The 18,816-nt window shown below is 46.4% G+C and overlaps 3 protein-coding genes across 3 annotated transcripts; all 3 read left to right on the top strand.

Moving 5' to 3' along the window:
- The first annotated feature begins 792 nt into the window (after positions 1 to 792).
- Positions 793 to 3,065, top strand: qrfp (pyroglutamylated RFamide peptide). Its single transcript, XM_037473907.2, has 2 exons — positions 793 to 1,161; positions 2,141 to 3,065. The coding sequence occupies exon 2, from the start codon at positions 2,141 to 2,143 to the stop codon at positions 2,606 to 2,608; it is 468 nt and encodes a 155-aa protein (XP_037329804.2). The 5' UTR covers positions 793 to 1,161; the 3' UTR covers positions 2,609 to 3,065.
- Positions 3,066 to 4,599: 1,534 nt separating this feature from the next.
- LOC119218972 (BOLA class I histocompatibility antigen, alpha chain BL3-6-like) lies at positions 4,600 to 9,122 on the top strand. Its single transcript, XM_037473794.2, has 7 exons — positions 4,600 to 4,798; positions 5,775 to 6,050; positions 6,165 to 6,461; positions 6,569 to 6,853; positions 7,120 to 7,221; positions 7,454 to 7,477; positions 7,700 to 9,122. Exons 1-7 carry the CDS (start codon positions 4,723 to 4,725, stop codon positions 7,876 to 7,878), a joined length of 1,239 nt encoding a protein of 412 aa, XP_037329691.2. The 5' UTR covers positions 4,600 to 4,722; the 3' UTR covers positions 7,879 to 9,122.
- Positions 9,123 to 9,260: 138 nt separating this feature from the next.
- On the top strand, positions 9,261 to 18,750 carry LOC119218928 (ATPase family AAA domain-containing protein 2-like). The gene is made up of 25 exons (XM_037473722.2): positions 9,261 to 10,435; positions 10,987 to 11,075; positions 11,215 to 11,243; positions 11,418 to 11,508; positions 11,739 to 11,787; positions 12,378 to 12,591; positions 12,694 to 12,760; positions 12,941 to 13,072; positions 13,510 to 13,591; positions 13,747 to 13,862; positions 14,026 to 14,200; positions 14,277 to 14,365; positions 14,491 to 14,650; positions 14,883 to 14,973; positions 15,069 to 15,383; positions 15,466 to 15,568; positions 15,751 to 15,937; positions 16,117 to 16,302; positions 16,372 to 16,504; positions 16,587 to 16,783; positions 16,870 to 17,029; positions 17,132 to 17,254; positions 17,354 to 17,410; positions 17,706 to 17,815; positions 17,910 to 18,750. Exons 1-25 carry the CDS (start codon positions 10,304 to 10,306, stop codon positions 18,138 to 18,140), a joined length of 3,318 nt encoding a protein of 1,105 aa, XP_037329619.2. The 5' UTR covers positions 9,261 to 10,303; the 3' UTR covers positions 18,141 to 18,750.
- Positions 18,751 to 18,816: the final 66 nt, after the last annotated feature.

The raw sequence follows: 18,816 nt of genomic DNA, 5'->3' as shown, positions 1-18,816 counted from the left end.
TCACCGATCTAATCATTGATTGGTCTGTAGCTCACCGATCTAATCATTGATTGGTCTGTAGCTCACCGATCTAATCATTGATTGGTCTGTAGCTCACCGATCTAATCATTGATTGGTCTGTAGCTCACCGATCTAATCATTGATTGGTCTGTAGCTCACCGATCTAATCATTGATTGGTCTGTAGCTCACCGATCTAATCATTGATTGGTCTGTAGCTCACCGATCTAATCATTGATTGGTCTGTAGCTCACCGATCTAATCATTGATTGGTCTGTAGCTCACCGATCTAATCATTGATTGGTTGATTGGTCTGTAGCTCACCAATCTAATCATTGATTGGTCTGTAGCTCACCGATCTAATCATTGATTGGTCTGTAGCTCACCGATCTAATCATTGATTGGTCTGTAGCTCACCGATCTAATCATTGATTGGTCTGTAGCTCACCGATCTAATCATTGATTGGTTGATTGGTCTGTAGCTCACCAATCTAATCATTGATTGGTCTGTAGCTCACCGATCTAATCATTGATTGGTCTGTAGCTCACCGATCTAATCATTGATTGGTCTGTAGCTCACCGATCTAATCATTGATTGGTCTGTAGCTCACCGATCTAATCATTGATTGGTCTGTAGCTCACCGATCTAATCATTGATTGGTCTGTAGCTCACCGATCTAATCATTGATTGGTCTGTAGCTCATCGATCTAATCATTGATTGGTCTGTAGCTCACCGATCTAATCATTGATTGGTTTGTAGCTCATCGATCTAATCATTGCGTGGTCTGTAGTTACTTTTGTTGCAACTTTTTCTCAAACAAAACGCTTTAACGCCCGCGTCCTCTAATTGGTGAAGACGAGTCGGCGTTTGATTTGCTCGCATTCCTTCCGGTGCTGTCGCGTCCTCGCGGGGAGACGACCTTCACGGTGGACAAAGGAGCCCCCCCCCCCTCAATGGACCGGTCATGTGTCCCCCAATCAAGCAGCATTCATCACGCCGGCTGAAGTGGATCTCCACGTTTCCCGGCCGCAGGAATGAAGGTCACGGGACCTGCGTGCGTCACGGGGCCCGTGGACCAATCAGGAGCCGGCGGCCTGGTCCAAGGGGTTTAAAGAGGGGACGGACCTCAGGTCAGATACAGCAAAGGTGGAGCGACTCAAGGTGAGAAATGGGACTTATTCCTTTTTGCTTTAGAGGTTCGTTAAAGGCAGAATGTTTGTGTTCAGCAACAATTTGGCTTTAAATGTTTTTAAAACGCTGCTGTTCTTAATCAACAGGCAAAATAATGAAATCAATAATTATTATTATTCTCTGTTGTTTTGGTTGATAATAATGATTATTATGTTACTACATTTTCTTATTTTACACTTTTATTAAATGTTTCTTGCAGAATTTGTGTGTTTCAAACAGCCAGGACGTCTTAATTTGTTTAAAGAAAATTATTTATTCATTATTATTGGTTTGTATTATTATAAATACATTAGTAAAGTTTTAGTTTTTTTATTTTACGTGTTGGAGGATTATTTGTTTCCTTCGTGAGTCACTTCCTCCCCTCAGAGACGAGTTCGTGTTTAGATTTCATTCAACAACCTGACAACGTTTCTCTTGATCTTTATCCCAAACTGACCTTTGAAAGACCATTTTTATGTTTATTTTGAAAGGACTGAGTGGAGACGAAGGCAGGAAGATGATGATTCTGTTTGATATCAGACTTTTTGTTCTGTGCGCTGCTCAATGTTTTTAATTCGATTTGAGAGTCACAAAAAGACACCAAATAAAAATCGACCTTGTCGTTTGTAACCATTTGCATTTTGGGGTAAAAAGGTTCAAACGTGGCTCTTCACAGAAACTCTTTTGTCGAGTTTTTGTCCTTCACATTATTTATTTGACCTCTGCTCTGAAGCTTCCAATGTGACTCATTCGCCAGTTTGATTTTTTTATTGTATTTTTATTTTTCAGTGTTTCTATTTCTTTTACATGTGTGTTTCTCTTACTTAGATTTACTTTGTAAAGGCCAGAAAAGTATTATTATTATTGTATTATTATTATTATTATAATGTGAATGCGCCAAAGGACGTTGACGTCGATCCCTCCAGAGACGACGTAATCCCACATAAACGCTTCTTCCTCTCCTTCCCAGATGAGACCTACTCTTCATCTCGCTGCTTCAAAGCTCACCCTCCTCTTCCTCGCCGTCCTCTGCCTCCTCCCCCCCAACGCCACGGCCTTCCCGCGCTCGCCCGCCGCCCTGCTGCACCTGCAGGTGGCGCTGGAGGACGATTGGCTCGTCCGGCCCGGCGGGGGGGCCGAGTGGCGTCTGGACCCCCTGCTGGCCCTCCTCAGCCCTGGGGAAGAAGAGGAAGAGGAGGAGGAGGAGGCCACGCTGAGGGCCCGCAGAGGAGACCTGGTGGGCCGGCCGCTGTCCCCCTTCCCCGTGGGCCTCTCCCTGGGGGGCGTGAGCTATCAGGAGGGGGGCGAGGACGGGGGCAAGAGGAACGAGGCTCTGACCTCCATCGCCGGAGGCCTCCAGGCCGTCGGCCGGGAGAAAGGAGGCATCGCCTTCCGCTTCGGGAGGAAAAGATGGACCAACAGGGGGTGGACGGGTTAAGGGACCCATGAGGGGGGGTCTTTTAATAAGGAGGGGGGGGGATGAGGTCAAGGGGCTTCTTTTCTATTCACCAGCGTTCTGCGGCAACGCGGCAAAGTCTTCAGCTGATTAATGGCAACCAGATGTTGCTGGAAAAGTTGCCCAGTGGATCATTAATCTGATTAATTAAAGGAAACGTCCACCACACGTCCTTTAGATCCAAATTCAAAAGTACACTTCATTGAACTCTGCAACGTCAAATATTTCTTCTCCTTCTGTGTTTGCCTCAAAGAATCATCAACAAAGTTCATGTCAAAGATTCTCTGTGGAATCCAAAGTCCAACGTCTGGAAGAAGACGAAGATAAATGTAGATATTTTGGAGAAATGTGTGTTACTTTGTTTAAAATGAATAAAGAATTGTCCTTGAGACTTAGTGGTCCAATGTTACCAAGTACAACCAAATACAATATATTATTGAAGATTCTTGTCTCTTCTGTATTATCACCTGAGATTAGAAAATGTGTGTTTTTAATGCTTCAGAAATATAGCAGAGTATAAATACAAAGTATCTTAAATAGTATTCAAATAGTAAAGTAACGATAAAGTACTTAATTTTCATTTGTGTGTTCTACATCAGTAAATGTACTTCAGTATGACTCCTCCTGTGCTGGCTGACAACCTGCTGCAGTGTAATCTACCTAGCAACCGGCTGCGCGTTATCTGATTGGATGGTTTCTGCGTAATAATGCAGGGCGGCACTGCGCGTCTCTCCGTCACTTTATTCTTCCTTTTTCTTATCTTCTTCTGCTTCTTTACAACCACCGCTCAGCAAACAAGCTGGATGCACGTGCAGACTGATTAATTAGGGTTTTGATGCTGTTATAGTGATCACGTGCTCCCAACACAAAGTCTTAAAATGAAAAATAACTTTTCAAAATATATGAAGTGAAGTAGAAAATCATCCGTTTTATTTTTAAGATGTAGAAGTACAAGTTCAGACTCGCTTAAAGTAACTCAGAGTTGTACAGTACTTGTAATGACACACACGTGATACGTTCACGGACGCTTGAAAATCTTACGCGTCTCTTATATGACGACTGAATCAAATATGACAATAACGTGACACCTGTAATGTCTTGAAGACATATTTCCGAGTTCATTGACCTTGAAAACAGCTTATTTAATTCTTTGGCTCCATCCCATAAACTCCTTCCTGAAGTGAACCGAGCACTCAGTGACGTCTCTGACGTCAGAGAGCCACTGTTCATGTTCCATCTCATCAGCTTGTTGGTGATACAGATACAAGACATTTGTGTGTTGAAAATTAAAATAATAAAAAATAATACTGATAAATAAATAAAACATAGTAACACAATAATTGAATAATGTAGTGTTTTCTGACAGAGTTGAAGCATAAGAAGCATTACAATAATAATACACCACTATATATCTCATGTAGTTTAACTTAAGACCTTTCATTTCAATAATTAAATTAAACTAAACTAGTGGACTAGTGAGTGTAGAACAGTAAGCATGTCTGTCTGCCTGTCTCTCTCTTCATTGAACACGACAGACGTCAGTAAACAGGCTTTGAAATCACGGATTTCGTGAGTTTCGTGTTTTTTTTTAGGAAACGTCGGACCTGTCGCGACGCTAATGTGGTTCATTTATCACCAAACACCATATTTACCTCAACTCAAATAAAGCCCACGTCATAACACATTTGGGCGGAATGGATGACAGAGAGAGTCATTTTTATTCTTTTATGAGTATTGATGAATGAAGAAAAATGCTCCCGCAGAAGGTGCAACGTTCACGGGAACTTGACTGGACACAGTTTGAGTTATTGCTTTGAAAAGTAGGTTTTTACGTTTAATTTCTGTGAATTAAATTCCACGCAGTGATATTATTCACAGCACAACGTAAGGAGCTTTTTAAGTGTCGTTTCATTTGAAAAGATAAGAGTCGCAGTCACGGAAAGGCGGAGTCTCGTCTGACGTCGCTCGTGAACGAGCTGCACCTGAACGCACCACGAGCAGCACAACAAGCAGCAACGCGGAAGAGGCGTCGCGCGCTCACACCGAGTAGAAAACACGGTAAACCGTCGCTTCGTTGCCCGGTGGAAGCAGTGAGGATGTCCCGGTTGGACCGCGGCATGTCGCCCCTCGCCGTGCTCGTCCTTCTGCAGGTGACGGTGACGGTGTTCGGCGGTGAGTTGAGACTTTAGACGCGTCCGCGTGAGTCGGTGGAAAACGAAAGTAAAAAAGACACGAAGAAGAGACGCGGTTTTCTGTTTTAATCAAATTAAATTAAATTAAATTAATTATTTGTTTTGATTCGTTTGCGGTTTTTTTCTTGTTGATATGAGTCTCTCCCGTCGAGTTCGATGCTTACAAAGAAACAAAGAAACAAACAACAGACACGAAGCGTCGAGTCCTTCTTCATTTCGACTGCGTGTCTGAAAATGGCGTCAAAGTTCAACACCGGACGTGGTGCGTCTCCAAAAATAATACTAATAATAATAATAATCATAATATATCCGGACCGCAACGATCGTCTTCACCATTTATTCACTTGCTGATAATGTAACGTTGTATTTAATGTATTTCTCAAAGTAACACTTAATAGCTCACCAGCAGATTATTTTTAGAAGTAAACAAAAAAATCAAACATTACACAGTTCGATTATTTGGTCAGATAATTGAATGTTTTCTTGTATATAGTGTACTTTTACTGTCACTGCCTGTAATTAGTTCCCCTTATAAAGTAAGTAAGTCTCTGTTGAAATGAGAGGCTGCTGCTTTAATCGCAGCTTCCTCGTTCTTTGAAAAACGGGTCCTGTAAATGTTTGGCTCCATCCCATAAACCCTGAAGGGAACCGGTTAGTGAAGAACTACAGCTTGTGGAGCACAGGAGTAGTACAGGAGGAGGAGTTTGACATACGTGGCGTACCAGATAAAACCCAGATGAGCATCACACACGTAGGTATTTCACACCACAGGAAGTGGTTTAGTAAGCGTGTGGTTGTGTCTGATCCGTCCTCAGCACATCTCTTATGTGACCACACAACTAGCTGCTTCTTTAGGAACCTTCTGAGGGTCAAAAGAATCCCAAGATTCAACAGTATTTGTAGACGTGTTGATGACCATTATGAATAAATAATGACATCATCTCTCCTCTTCGTAGGTAAACACTCCCTCAACTACATCTACACGGCCTTCTCTCACAAGCCGGTCGGCCTGCCGGGCCTCCACGAGTTCACCGCCATGGGGCTGCTGGACGGCCAGATGATCGACTACTTCGACAGCGACAAGCAGCAGAAGGTCCCCAAGCAGCACTGGATGAAGGAGCGTCTAACTGATGACTACTGGGCCAAAGGCACACAGTCCCGTCAGAGCAAGCAGCAGTGGTTCAAGGTCAACATCGGCATCCTCATGGAGCGCATGAAGCAGAATGAGACGGGTAAGAAGGACATCGCTGACACTGCTGCTGCTGCTGCTTGGTACGTCACCTTCTTCTTCTTCATGGTTTCCTGTTTGCTCCGCCCCCTTCTCCCCCCCACCCCCCCCCCCCCAGCCACTGACCAACACGTTCTCCAGTGGATGCACGGCTGTGAGGGCGAGAAGCAGCCCGACGGCACGATGAAGTTCACCAGCGGCATCGACATGTACAGCTACGATGGGAGGGACTTCCTGTCCTTTGATGAAAGCAACGGCGTGTGGGTGGCCGGGGCCACGGAGGCGCAGCAGACCAAGAGGACGTGGGACGGCGTCCCCGTACTGAAGGAGTACACCAAAGGCTACCTGGAGAAGGAGTGCATGGAGTGGATGGAGAAGTTCCTGAAGTATCAGGAGAAGCAGATCAAAACAGCCAGTATGTAGACAACATAAATATACATATATATATATATATATATATATATATATATTTTATATTTGTAAAATGTTTCGTCCTCCTCACCTCCCGCCTCCTCCCTGCAGAGAAACCAAATGTTCGCCTGTTCGCCACAAACGCCAAAAAGGACGCACACGCTGTCTTGACCTGCTTCGCCACCGGCTTCTACCCGAAAGACATCACGCTGTTGGTCAGAAGGAACGGACGCGTCCTCAGTAAAGAGGACGGAGTCGAGTCTTCTGGCTCTCGGCCTAACGGAGACGGGACCTTCCAGAGGAGAGACTCTGTGGAGATCCTGAAGACTGACGAGTCTCTGTACACCTGTCAGGTGATCCATGAGGAGTCCCAGGTGTACGTGGAGGAGGAATGGGGTAAAACACTTGTTCTTCTTCTGTGCTGTTTCATGGTTTAGTGCAACAGGATGATCAGCCTCAGATGTCAGATCCAGACATCTGATGCTAACGTTAGCTTAGCTTATTGTTCTGATCTGAACTTCTAAGATTAAGATGTCTGATACTAACAGAATGTAAAATGCAGACATCTTAATGCAGGAACATTTGAATGAAGGTGATTAAAAGGACAGAAATGTTGTTGTTGAAGTGAATGAACAACGTGTTGAACCTTTTCTTTGTTTTAGAACGACTCCCTCCAAACTCAATCGGATTAATCATTGGAGCGGTTCTGAGTTTACTTGTCGTTCTTTTGGTGGCTGGAGTTCTGTTCTTCTTGTACAGAAAAGGTTTGTACAATATAAAACTACTCGAGTGAAATGTATGTTTTTTGTTTTTTAAAAGTTGACTCTTCACAATAACATTCATTATTATGTAATAATAATAATAATAATAATGCACTATTTGATATATTTATAACAAGCACGTAGTTGAGATTCTTCTATAAAGGTGCAGTGTCTTTATTTTGTTGGCAGGTTAAAGTTAAATTATTTCACTCTATGTTCATGTGTTTGTTTACAGGAATTCCACCTTTCAGGAAAACCGGTAACTACTTTAATGCTTTTTAAGGAATATGTGATGTTTGTGTGAGGCTTTTACTGCTGTTTTACATTGTACATGGTTGACACTGAAAAATCCACTTCAGTATTTCCACTATTAACATGAAGACGTCCAACAGCATAATTACACTACATGAGCTTTTATGGCTGAGCTGCATTGAGCCCTTTTATGTCTCACTGTATGAGCTAAAACATTTATTCCACACAGCCGCCGGCTCCAACGGCTCCACCTCGAGCGGCTCCACCTCCAACGGCTCCACCTCGAGTGGCTCCAACGGCTCCATCTCGAGCGGCCCGGAGGCTGCAAACCTGTTGACGCCTAAAGAAGACCCTAAGAAGGACGCAGCGGCTGTGCCCCTCGTCTCCCTCGCCAATAAAGCGAATTAACCACTTCGGCTGAGAGGAGAATTAGGTCCATAAGATTACGATCTCTATCATATAATATTCACATTACGCGTGTCGCGTTGGAATCAGGAATCATTTATTGCATCATATGTCGGACATAAGTGGAATCTGACTTGGAGGTTGGTGCCTGACGGCAGACAACATAGTGCAGCAATAAGATACAAATATAATGACATAAATGCTATTAGTACGCTAAAGCTATGAGGTTAGTAAGTTAACAAATAAAGATCGAATTAATAAATAATGATATCGTCACGTTTTAGCTTTAGCTAAGACTGATTAGACTGAGGCACAACTATGCTGAGCTCGTCGTCATGGTGACTGGTAACCCGGAGGAAAGCGTTTGTCAGGCGGAGATGCAGAGACCCAAAATTTGGCCAAACTTTTAGTTCTTTTGTGTTTTAACTTCTGAGGAAAAACTGGAGCTCAAACTCAAAGAGAACAATTCAGGAATAATTTTACTTCAGATGCAAAGAACACGTGAGACACCTCCCAAGTTAAAAAACAAAAAGGAGCCTAAAGAAACGTCTACGTTCTCCTCATGTTTCCTTACACATCAAAGAAGGAACCCAAAGAAAGGCACTTTAAATGTAACAAAAATGAATAATTCATTGAATCCATTAGTTACAAATCAAATGGTATGTCACCAAATATTGTTCAATCTCTGTGCCTTCATTTAGTTTCAGTTTTAAGTTTTCACCCGTTTTGCTTAAATCAAACCAAATCTGCACATATTACTAAAGTACATCTGTAATCTGTCTAAAAGACATTCATTTAAGTAGCTTTAAATTGAACAGAAAACATTCATTCATTTATCTGCTGTAAATACGTCGGGAAATTCATTTTGAACTAAAATATTTCATTTGAGGAATCATACTTTGGTCTTTAATTGTATCCCTATGGTGGAAATGCACTTATTGTAAGTCGCTTTGGAAAAAGCCTCAGCTAAATGACATGTGATATAATTGTGCTTAAAGATAGGCGTCTAACTCATAAATGAGTTTTTTTATTAATACATAATATTGTATGTTTCATTTTCATTAACTTTTTTGATTTTAATGCCTGAGTAATTTGCGCAACATTATCTGCTTGTGAAATAAAAAAAAGAATTCCCTTTGAAATCATCAAATGCATTGCCTCACTGAATAAATAATTTCTGCTTTTGACCTTTGACCCTCTAGTGCCAATAAAACTAGCACACAATGTGCTCATTCTTTAACTCCTCAGAGAGCTTCTCTTTTACGTACGTCTGTCTTAAACAACTTGTGTCTTCAAAAGACTTAAAATAAATGAATTAAGTTTAAAAAAAAGCAACGCTCAAAAGGCAGTGATGCCATATTTCCTTTTTGTTCTCATTGTATTAAAATGTATTAATGTTAGTAAAATATAGCTTATTATGATAGAATGTAGTCCTACAATGACTGCTGTACTCCAAGTGTTTTTTTTACTTAAGATAATAATGTAAAAGAATGACTATTATACTGTAGTGGGAATATAAATATTTGTATCAACTGTATGTTGATAAATGATGGGTTTTGTGTGATGTGGGGGGGGGGGGTTGTGTTGCATGGAGTAGTGTGCGCTGGGATCCACAGGGTTGTTGGCGGCTCCATGTTCTGTCGAAATGTCTCTCAGGAAGACATCCAACCCCCAAAGTGCACACTGGCCCCACTGTGTGGGATGGGTTAAATGCAGAGAATAACTTCCCCCACGGTAATCAATAAAGGATATCTGATCTTAATATTGTTATTTATAAGAATTTTGTTAAATTAATTTTGTCTTTTTCTTTATTTTCTCTTTTCAGTCAGAATATACATTTATTCTCTTTTAAATGGTTATTTGTGTTATAGGAATGATCATTGATTTAAAACCAGTGACTGATATGAAACATGGACCATCTATAGCAAGTTGTAAATCGGCGTATTTAATGAAATTGCACGTGTTTCTTTCTTGTTTGTTGTTCTTCTGAGTTTGTTTCCCTACGGTTTAAATGCACTTATGGTAAGTCGCTTTGGATAAAAGATGTGATGGACAAAGGAAACAAAAGTGTCTAGTTATCAGGGTTTTATTCTGGGGCTTTAAACTAATCTAGCGTGGAACATTTATATTTGAATAAATTAATAGAAGTCTTCTCACGCGCGTTACGTCGTGACGTCACTAGGTGGCGCCAGTACGGCGCTCTATGAAGAAGCCGCGTCAGTTGGTCTGAAGGTCCGTTTAAGAAGCGACCGTTTGGGGTGTTTGTCGTTCCAGTTTCCGCCTCCAGCAACCGGGGAGCACCGCCGCGGGGCCTGCCCCGTGTTTACCGACGTTTGTTCCGGTGGCTTTACGTGTTTTGTTATTTTTAACTGTTAATTCACCGGTAAGCTAGAAACGGTTTGCTAGCTTGTGTGTGAACTGCGTTACCATGGTGACGTGCCGCACCGGAAGCAGAGGGGACCCGGATCGGAGCATCTGGCCGCGCCGGAAGAATGTGAAACCGGGAACCCGGGGGCGGGACATCCGGGAGGAGACACCCGGACTGTCCCACGCGAGTCGGGTATGTGAAGGGTTTCTGGAGTTCAGGTTAGAGGCCAATGAGAGGCCTCACCGCATCACGTGACGTTTGTCATCATTTATCATCCTTCAATGTGATGTTGAATCTGGAATTTTAGTGGGATTATTAATTAAATAAAAAAACAAACTCAAAAATCAATATTGATCAATCAAAATAGTAAACGACCAATCTGCTTATTGAATAAATATCACTCTGCCACTTTAATACTCTCGTTACACTTGTTAGTATATTTAGTTTAATATAATTGGTAATAATATATGGTTAGAAATATATATTTAGAAATGCGATTATAATAACACTTTAATAACACTCTTTATTTTGGTGCACGAGAATTCATTAAAGTAAAATAATTGAAATTTCTCGAGAGTTAATCAAAAAGGTTGTAAACCACATGTAAAAAAATATATATTAACGGACTACAACCCGCCCCAAACACTGAATAAAACAAACAGATTTTGTTCACCTTTCAGAATAAAGTGCTTGTGTTTTATGATCTGAAAACGACATGTGAAGAGTTCAACGTGTTTTTTCAGGGGGCTAACGCTGAGGAAGAGGAAGGTGACCGAGTTGGTTCGGGGACGAGGGCCGAGGATGACGGGCGAGCAGCGGCGGCCTCCATCAGGTGGACGCCTTCATGAGCGAATGACTACGATTGGTTCTCAGTGTTAGAGCCCGCCTTGGTTCCCTCGGATATTTAGTCTCCGTCTACGACAATCGATTTAATCACATAATGTGACATTGAACCCTGTGTTGTTTTTTAGGAAGTCTCAGAGGGTTCAGAACGCTGCTGGTAAGAATCCTAAAAATCACTAACAATGAATACGTTGCCATGGAAACGCTGAAGCGTTGCATTTGGTCACAATAACGTAAAAGTGTTTTATGAGGCTTTAGGGTCACGTGATATGATGCCTATGACATGTGTGTCTCTTAGTGTGTCCTGTGTGTGTGTGTGTGTGTCTCCCAGGGGGAGGAGGGAGCAGCAGTCTGAGGAGAAGCTCCCGAGCGGTTAAACCCGTCAGCAGGTACCAGACCTCCAGCCTGTCAGTCAGCTTCAGGTGAGTCAATCAAAGGGAGTCTCTGTGCTGCAGGAAGTTCAATATTCTGATTGCTCCGATCAAAGGAATCTACAGGATCTGGTTGTTTTTGTTGCTGCTGTAAAAAAGGTGAAGAGAATTGTTGACGTCACAAACTCTACTGACACCAGATGAAGTGTATTTTATTTCTGAATATTGCTCCTAATAGTAGATTTTGATTGGAAACATGTCTGTTTGATTCTTCTCTGCAGCGCGGACGGGTCGGTCCTGAAGAAGCGCCTCGTTCACAGCGACGACTCGGTGGGTGAAGATCTCCATCCGTATCCGACCTGTCAGATTGTTGTATTTACGAGAGGAGCTGCGGTCTGTTTGTGTCTGATTCCACTTGAACCTTTCAATATGGATCACGTTGAGCTGCTTTCTGGGGTTTGGTGTTGTTGTGTGTTGTTGTGTGTTGTTGTGTGTTGTTGTGTGTCGTTGCACCGCCCACACGGCTAATTGGATGTGATGCGACTGACTCACGGTGTCGACCAGGGGGTGAATGAAGCTGAATGTGGGGACTGGGACCAACCGTCTCTCATCCGGGTCCAGATTTAAAGTTCAGAACTTATAAAAAAGGAGTTTGTGAGCTTTAGTGACATCTAGTGGAGAGTTTTCAGACTGCATCAAATCAAATAATGTCGTTAAAAATAAATCAAACAGCGACATCACATAAAAGCCAGTGTTTTGAGAAGTGAGTTTATTATTATTATTGGAGCTGAGGTTAAAAATCCCAAATAATAACCAACTATTAACAGACATTTCTTTAAACTGAATGCGGTGTGCGTGGATTGTCTGGTGTTTGTTCCATTTCCTCACAGTGTGTTTGTGTGTGATTCCACCTGCTGAAGATCTACTCTGAAGCGAAGAAGAGGAGGACCAGGAGAACCGAGGAGCCTCCTCGGGTGGACATCAGCAGCTTTGAGAGCGGTTCGTACCGACGTTCATTGCAGACCAGCGAGGGAGGAGGAGGAAGAACGTCTCCTCCTCCTCATCTGTTGTCCCCAGGTGGACTGGTGGACGAGGACAGGAAGCAGGAAGTGGCTGCAGAGGACAACAGCTGCGGTACAGCTGATCTCAGATCAGTTACACGCTTACAATCACCCAGTTTGTTTTCAGGTTGATCCCCTCGCTCCATCTTCATGAGTCACACGTGTCGTCATTCAGAGGTCCCGAGAGCAACGTTCAAGGTCGGCGGCGCCGGACCCAGCCCGGCCCGCGGGTCAGCCTTCAGGTCAGTTTGTGTCCGTACTCCGAGAAAGGCAGGTTCATCCGTTTATTCACCGTGTTTCAGTCACGTTGGGCCTCTTTGATTGTTGCTTTATTTGATGGATCAGGTCTCCAAACCATTGAGTTCACATTTAAGGCCACCGAGGAAACCTTGTCTCCTTGTTTCCTCTCCTGGCTCCTCCAGACTCACAGACAGCGAGACGTCTGAGGAAGACAACGACGATGACAAAGACAACGACACGGAGGGAGACTCTGAGGAAGACTCTGAGGAAGACTCTGAGGATGAAGAGCAAAACGTGGGGAAGGTCTCTGGAAGGTCAGTAGGTAGATGATGATCTACCTTCTTCTGATCCATCTTCTGAGATCTATTATTCTGAGTCAACGTGATCGAGGAGAAAAGTCCATACGCTCTCTTGTCTGTACACAAAATATGAAGCTAGAGCTTGTTAGCTTAGCTTAGCTTAGCTTAGCTGACCTGGTACTGTCCAAAATGAAACAAATCCAAAGCACCTCTAAAGCTAATTAGAATCTTGATTGAACAAAAAGTGTAATAACCACTGTATGTTATTACACATCGTAAGAATTCAAGAAGTTATCAGAACTATTTGCTGCTTGTTTCCTAAAACAAAAAAGCTTTGCTGAATATTGTTTGCATGCGACAGATTTCTATGTCTGTTCTGGTGGTTTTTATTGATTCCTTTGAGACTTACGAGCACAAGGACAACGTTCAAAGTTTGATCGATCTTCATCCAGCTGCCGGCCGCTCGGCCTCCTCAGCGACGACCTTCTGGAGACGAGACGAGACGAGACCAACGGAGCCGACCTCGACCAATCGGTTGGTTTCTTCTCACTGTTCCTTTGTGTTTGAGAAGAGAGTCTGCTCGTCTCTCCCCTCCTCCCCTCCCCTCGCTCCTCTCCTCTCTCCTTCCCTCTCCTCCCACCTCTCCTCCCTCCTCTCCTCCCTCCTCTCCTCTCTCCTCCCCTCCTCAGATGGGCTTTGACAGCATCGGGGGTCTAGCGAGTCACATCTTGGCCCTGAAAGAGATGGTTGTGTTTCCACTACTTTACCCAGAAGTCTTTGACAACTTCAAGATCCAGCCTCCCAGGTGACACACACACCTGCACACACACACACACACACACCCTCTCACACACACACACGCATACACACACACACACACACACACCCTCTCACACACACACACGCACGAGAGGCTTTCAGACTATTTGTTCCCGTCCTTCTATTTTTAATTCCCCCCTCCCCTCCAGAGGTTGCCTGTTTTACGGACCCCCCGGGACGGGAAAGACGCTGGTGGCCCGGGCGCTGGCCAACGAGTGTCGCCATGGCAACAGGAAGGTGTCCTTCTTCATGAGGAAGGGCGCCGACTGCCTCTGCAAGTGGGTGGGCGAGTCGGAGCGCCAGCTGCAGCTGCTGTTTGAGCAGGTAACGCCACGCGAGATGGACGCCTGCCTCTAGACGCCGAGGACCCCCCCCCACGTGTTCTACTCTGCGTCCTCAGGCCTATCAGTTGCGTCCCTCCATCATCTTCTTTGACGAGATGGACGGGCTGGCTCCGGTCCGGTCCAGCAGACAGGACCAGATTCACAGGTCGGGGCACAACGCTTGTCTTCGTGTAATTCTTTTCTCATCGTAGAGTTTTTCCTTCACTCAGCAGTATTTCTGTGAAGTGACACAACCAGCAAACCATTGTCCATTTTTCTCTGGTCCCTCAGCTCCATCGTGTCCACGCTTCTGGCTCTTATGGACGGGTTGGACAATCGGGGCGAGGTCGTCCTGATCGGAGCGACCAACCGCCTGGACGCCATCGACCCGGCGCTGCGACGGCCCGGCCGCTTCGACAGGGAGTTCCTGTTCGGCCTGCCGGACCGGGAGGTGTTTCACACACTCAGAACCCTCCCAAGTCCCCGTGGGACGTCATTCAGGCTGAATGACGTCTGTAGACCGATGTTCTGTCACTTCCTGTCATCTGACTAGCCCTTAAACCCATTCTGTCATTAATCCTCTCTGGTTCTGGTGCATGGGGCTTTGAGGGATCTGATACCAGTATTTGTGTTGTTTGTGTGGTGTTGGTGCTCATGTGACCCAGCTGTTGGTTTTCTTTCAGTCCCGAAAAGAGATCCTGAAGATCCACACGAGGCAGTGGAGGCCCGGCCCGTCGGACGACTTCCTGGAACAACTGGCCGAGAGATGTGTCGGTGGGAAGGATTTTATTCACCAGCGCGCGACGCACACAAAGAAGAACACGTAGAACACGTGTCTCCGCGTGTCCAACTGACTTCCTGTCTCCCAGGCTACTGCGGCGCCGACATCAGGGGCGTGTGCACGGAGGCGGCGCTGTGCGCTGTGCGCCGCCGCTACCCGCAGATCTACGGGACGCCCCACAAGCTCCTGCTGGACGTCTCCTCCATCGCCGTCGGGGGACGCGACTTCCTGGTTGCCATGGCGAAGACGCTGCCGGCCTCCCGCCGCTCTGGCGCCTCGCCGGCCTCGCCGCTGTCGGCCGTGGTGCGCCCCCTGCTGGGCGGGGCCCTGCGGCGCGCCCTGGAGGAGCTGCGCAGGCTGTTCCCCCACGCCGAGCAGGGCGTGAAGAGGAGGAGGGAGGCGGGTGAGTCCAGCCGCACGCCGCAGGCGCCTCTCTTTAAACGTCGTGTCTTCTACTGAGCGGCGGGGCTTCTCTCGGCCCTCAGACGGGGCCCCGGGTTTCCTTGACGACGGGCTGACGGGGGGAGACGAAGGCTTCTTCACATCCAGCTTCTCCAAACCCTCCGCCTCCAAAAGCCGCCTCTTCCTGTGAGTCCACATCAGCCTTTAGTTTACTTAACTGTCAACAAGCTATAAATACATATAATATACATATATTTTATTCAAATGTTTTCAAACAATAAAATCGCTGCTGTTTAATTTGATAAAACGCTGTTCCGTCACATTTCATCTTACTCCCCCTACCTCCCCCTTCTCCCTCCCTCCTGCAGCAGTGCAGCCAAACACCCGATGTCCTACCGTCCCAGGATGCTCCTGGGCGGTCGCCCCTCTTCGGGTCAGACCTCCCACCTGGCTCCGGCCCTGCTGCACGCCCTGGAGCGCTTCCCCGTCCACAACCTGGACTCGGCGGTGCTGTTTGGGGTCAGCGGGACGAGCCCCGAGGAAGCCTGCGCCCAGGTGAGGCCTCGGCCCGAAGGTGTGAGCAGACATCTATTTCTGTGTCACACAAAGACGAGGAAACAAATGTCGAGGCTGAAGCCCCGCCCTCCTTTAGGGACACCTGGCGTCACCTGGAGTCCACCTCTCTGAGCCGTGAGACGAACTGCTGGTCCCCTTTGTCTCCTCGTCTCCCCCAGGTGTTCTGTGAGGCCCGGCGGACGTCTCCCAGCATCCTCTACCTGCCCCACATGCAGCAGTGGTGGGAGGCCGCAGGGTCCTCGCTGAGGGCGTCCTTCCTCAGCCTGCTGGCCGCCGTCCCCTCCCTCTCACCCATCCTCCTCCTCGCCACCTGCAGTGATGACTACAAACAGCTGGACCCAGAGGTGGAACAAGAAAGGATGCACATGTTTCTCTTTGAAGCTCCATGAGTTCTGACTTTTGTTCCTCCTCAGATTCAGGCTCTGTTTCGGGAGGATTACGGGGAGGTTCACACCGTCAGCGTTCCCACCCGGCAGGAGAGGAGCGACTTCTTCCAGGACCTCCTCCTGAACCAGGCGGCCGAGGCTCCGCCCTCCAAACCAGACGGTGCGGGACACTTCAACCGCGGCGTGACCAAAGGGTTAGGAAGTGTGAATAAGTGACATCTCCTCCTGTCCTCCTCCCGCAGTGGCCGAGGCCGTGGAGGTGCTACCCCTGGCTCCCACGCCTCCCCCCCGCCAGCTGCCGGAGCGGGAGCGGGTCCGCCTGGAGGAGCAGGAGGAGGACGTGCTGCGGGACCTCCGCCTCTTCCTGCGCTATGTGACGGAGAGTCTGGCTCAGGACCGACGCTTCAAGGCCTTCACCAAGCCGGTTGACACGGAGGAGGTGGATGGACTTCAGGCCTCCTCTTCCTAACGCTTCTCCTCCTCCTCCTCACGCCCCTCCTGCTCCTCTTTCGCGTCTCTCCGCAGGTGCCGGACTACACGCTGGTGGTGAGGAAGCCGATGGACCTCTCCACGCTGCTCACCAACATCGATGAGCAGAAGTACGTCACCGTGGACGAGTTTGTGTCCGACGCCGACCTCATCTGGAGGAACGCCCTGGAGTACAACCCGGACCGCGACCCCATGGGTGAGGCCCCGCCCCCTCGGAGCCCCCACCAGAAGGCATGATGCACACTACGTTTTTTTACACAACGATGTGTGTGTGTGTGTGTGTGTGTGTGTGTGTCAGACCGCCACATCCGGCACCGGGCCTGCGCCCTGCGGGACGCGCTGCGCTCCATCATCAGAGCCGAGCTGAACGAAGGCTTCCAGAGAGCCTGCGAGGAGATCCGAGCCTCTCGGACGCAGAGAGGTAAGTTCATCAAACACCTGCAGCACATATTTGAAATGTAGGAACACAGAACATTCTTCTGCCCTCGAGCCACCAGACGACACTTATTATTCATTTCAGCCTCCTGCTGCTGCACCGAACCCGAGGAGGCCATCAGAAAAGGGGGCGGAGCTCCACGTAAGTCTTTGAGGGGCGACTTGGATGGATGAATAACTTCAGGAGAGGTGCTGCATGATATCATGTAGAACAAGTGGAGAAAGGTCACACAACAAAGAAATCATTTCATTTGAGATCTTTTACCGAAGCGTTCGCTTTGATTGACGCCTGTGAGACTTCAGGTCAGGTGGCTCATTGTGAAGTGGCAGGTTTTTATGTAAACATCAAAGGGGCCACTGAGGCCATCTTACAGGTGACGCGCCTTCCCACCGTGATTCATCTGCCTCTTCCTCCTATGCTCGTCTTCCTCCTCAAGCAGAGACACAGACCGCCGCCAACATGGCCGCCGTGAAGAGGAAACAGCCGTCCACCAAGAGGCTGGACCAGGGCGCCCCCCTGCTGCTGGTGGATCACGGCGATCTGAGGGTGAGTGGAACCGGCGACCCGGTGAGCGCTGATTGGCTCTGGGGTTTCCAGCTGTGGGGCCGCCTCCGTGTTTTGAGTTTTTGGCGTATTTCAGGACGTCCTCCAGCGGGCCGTGGATAGGACGGAGGGCTCCGAGGTGGAGCCTCTGGAGAAGCTTCACGCTCTGCTGGCTCAGTGCATCTACCGACACCGAAGCAACCGCAACAAGGAGGAGCTCCTTCAGGTACGGAACACGCCCCGCCTCCAATTTCACCGAGCGCTTTCGTGGCGTAGCAGCATGGTCAGAGTGCCGCCATTTTTATCAGCGTTTACAGGATCCGCGTAGCGTTTAGAATGATATTTAAAGTCTCGATGCGTAATCCACACACTGCTATCAACGGATGAGTGAGCTTCATCTTCTGTAACTGGGTGGCATTAAAGCATGTTGCTATCGGACTGATAGCATGTTGATAGCATGTTGACTCCATCAAGTCACCACAGAAATGTTTCAATGTCTGTTCTACCTTCTTCTATTTCTATTAGAGAGTAGAAGCAGAGTTACATCTTTTTTTAAATTTCATCTTCAGGAAATGAAGGAAGAAATCGCCAGCTTTGCTTCATCTTCGGCAGTTGTTTAAATAAATCCTCATTCAACAAATCAATTTTTTGATTCACTTCAATATGTATTATGTTAGAATTATTTTAATAGATAATTGAATAATTTCACTATGGGGATCATTAAAGGATACTTTTCTTTCTTCTTCTAATTAATGGGACCAATTTATTGTCGCCATGAGCATATGATATTATATCATTCTAATCATCAAGTTATTTTTTTCCCCCAGAACAGAATACTAATTCGAAATATACTTAGTTCTGACATTAGATAATTGTGTCTGAAGTATAGTTTTGAGGTCTCGTACTTTAAGAGAATGAAATTTTGATTTCATTTTGATTCATACTTGTTCTTGACTTCATTACAGAGGGATACTTCTCATTTGTAGCACATTACTTTTACAAGT

Source organism: Pungitius pungitius, chromosome 17 (genome assembly GCF_949316345.1).
Source record: "Pungitius pungitius chromosome 17, fPunPun2.1, whole genome shotgun sequence".
Taxonomy (NCBI): Eukaryota; Metazoa; Chordata; class Actinopteri; order Perciformes; family Gasterosteidae; genus Pungitius; species Pungitius pungitius.
This window is presented reverse-complemented; position numbering and strand designations above follow the sequence as displayed.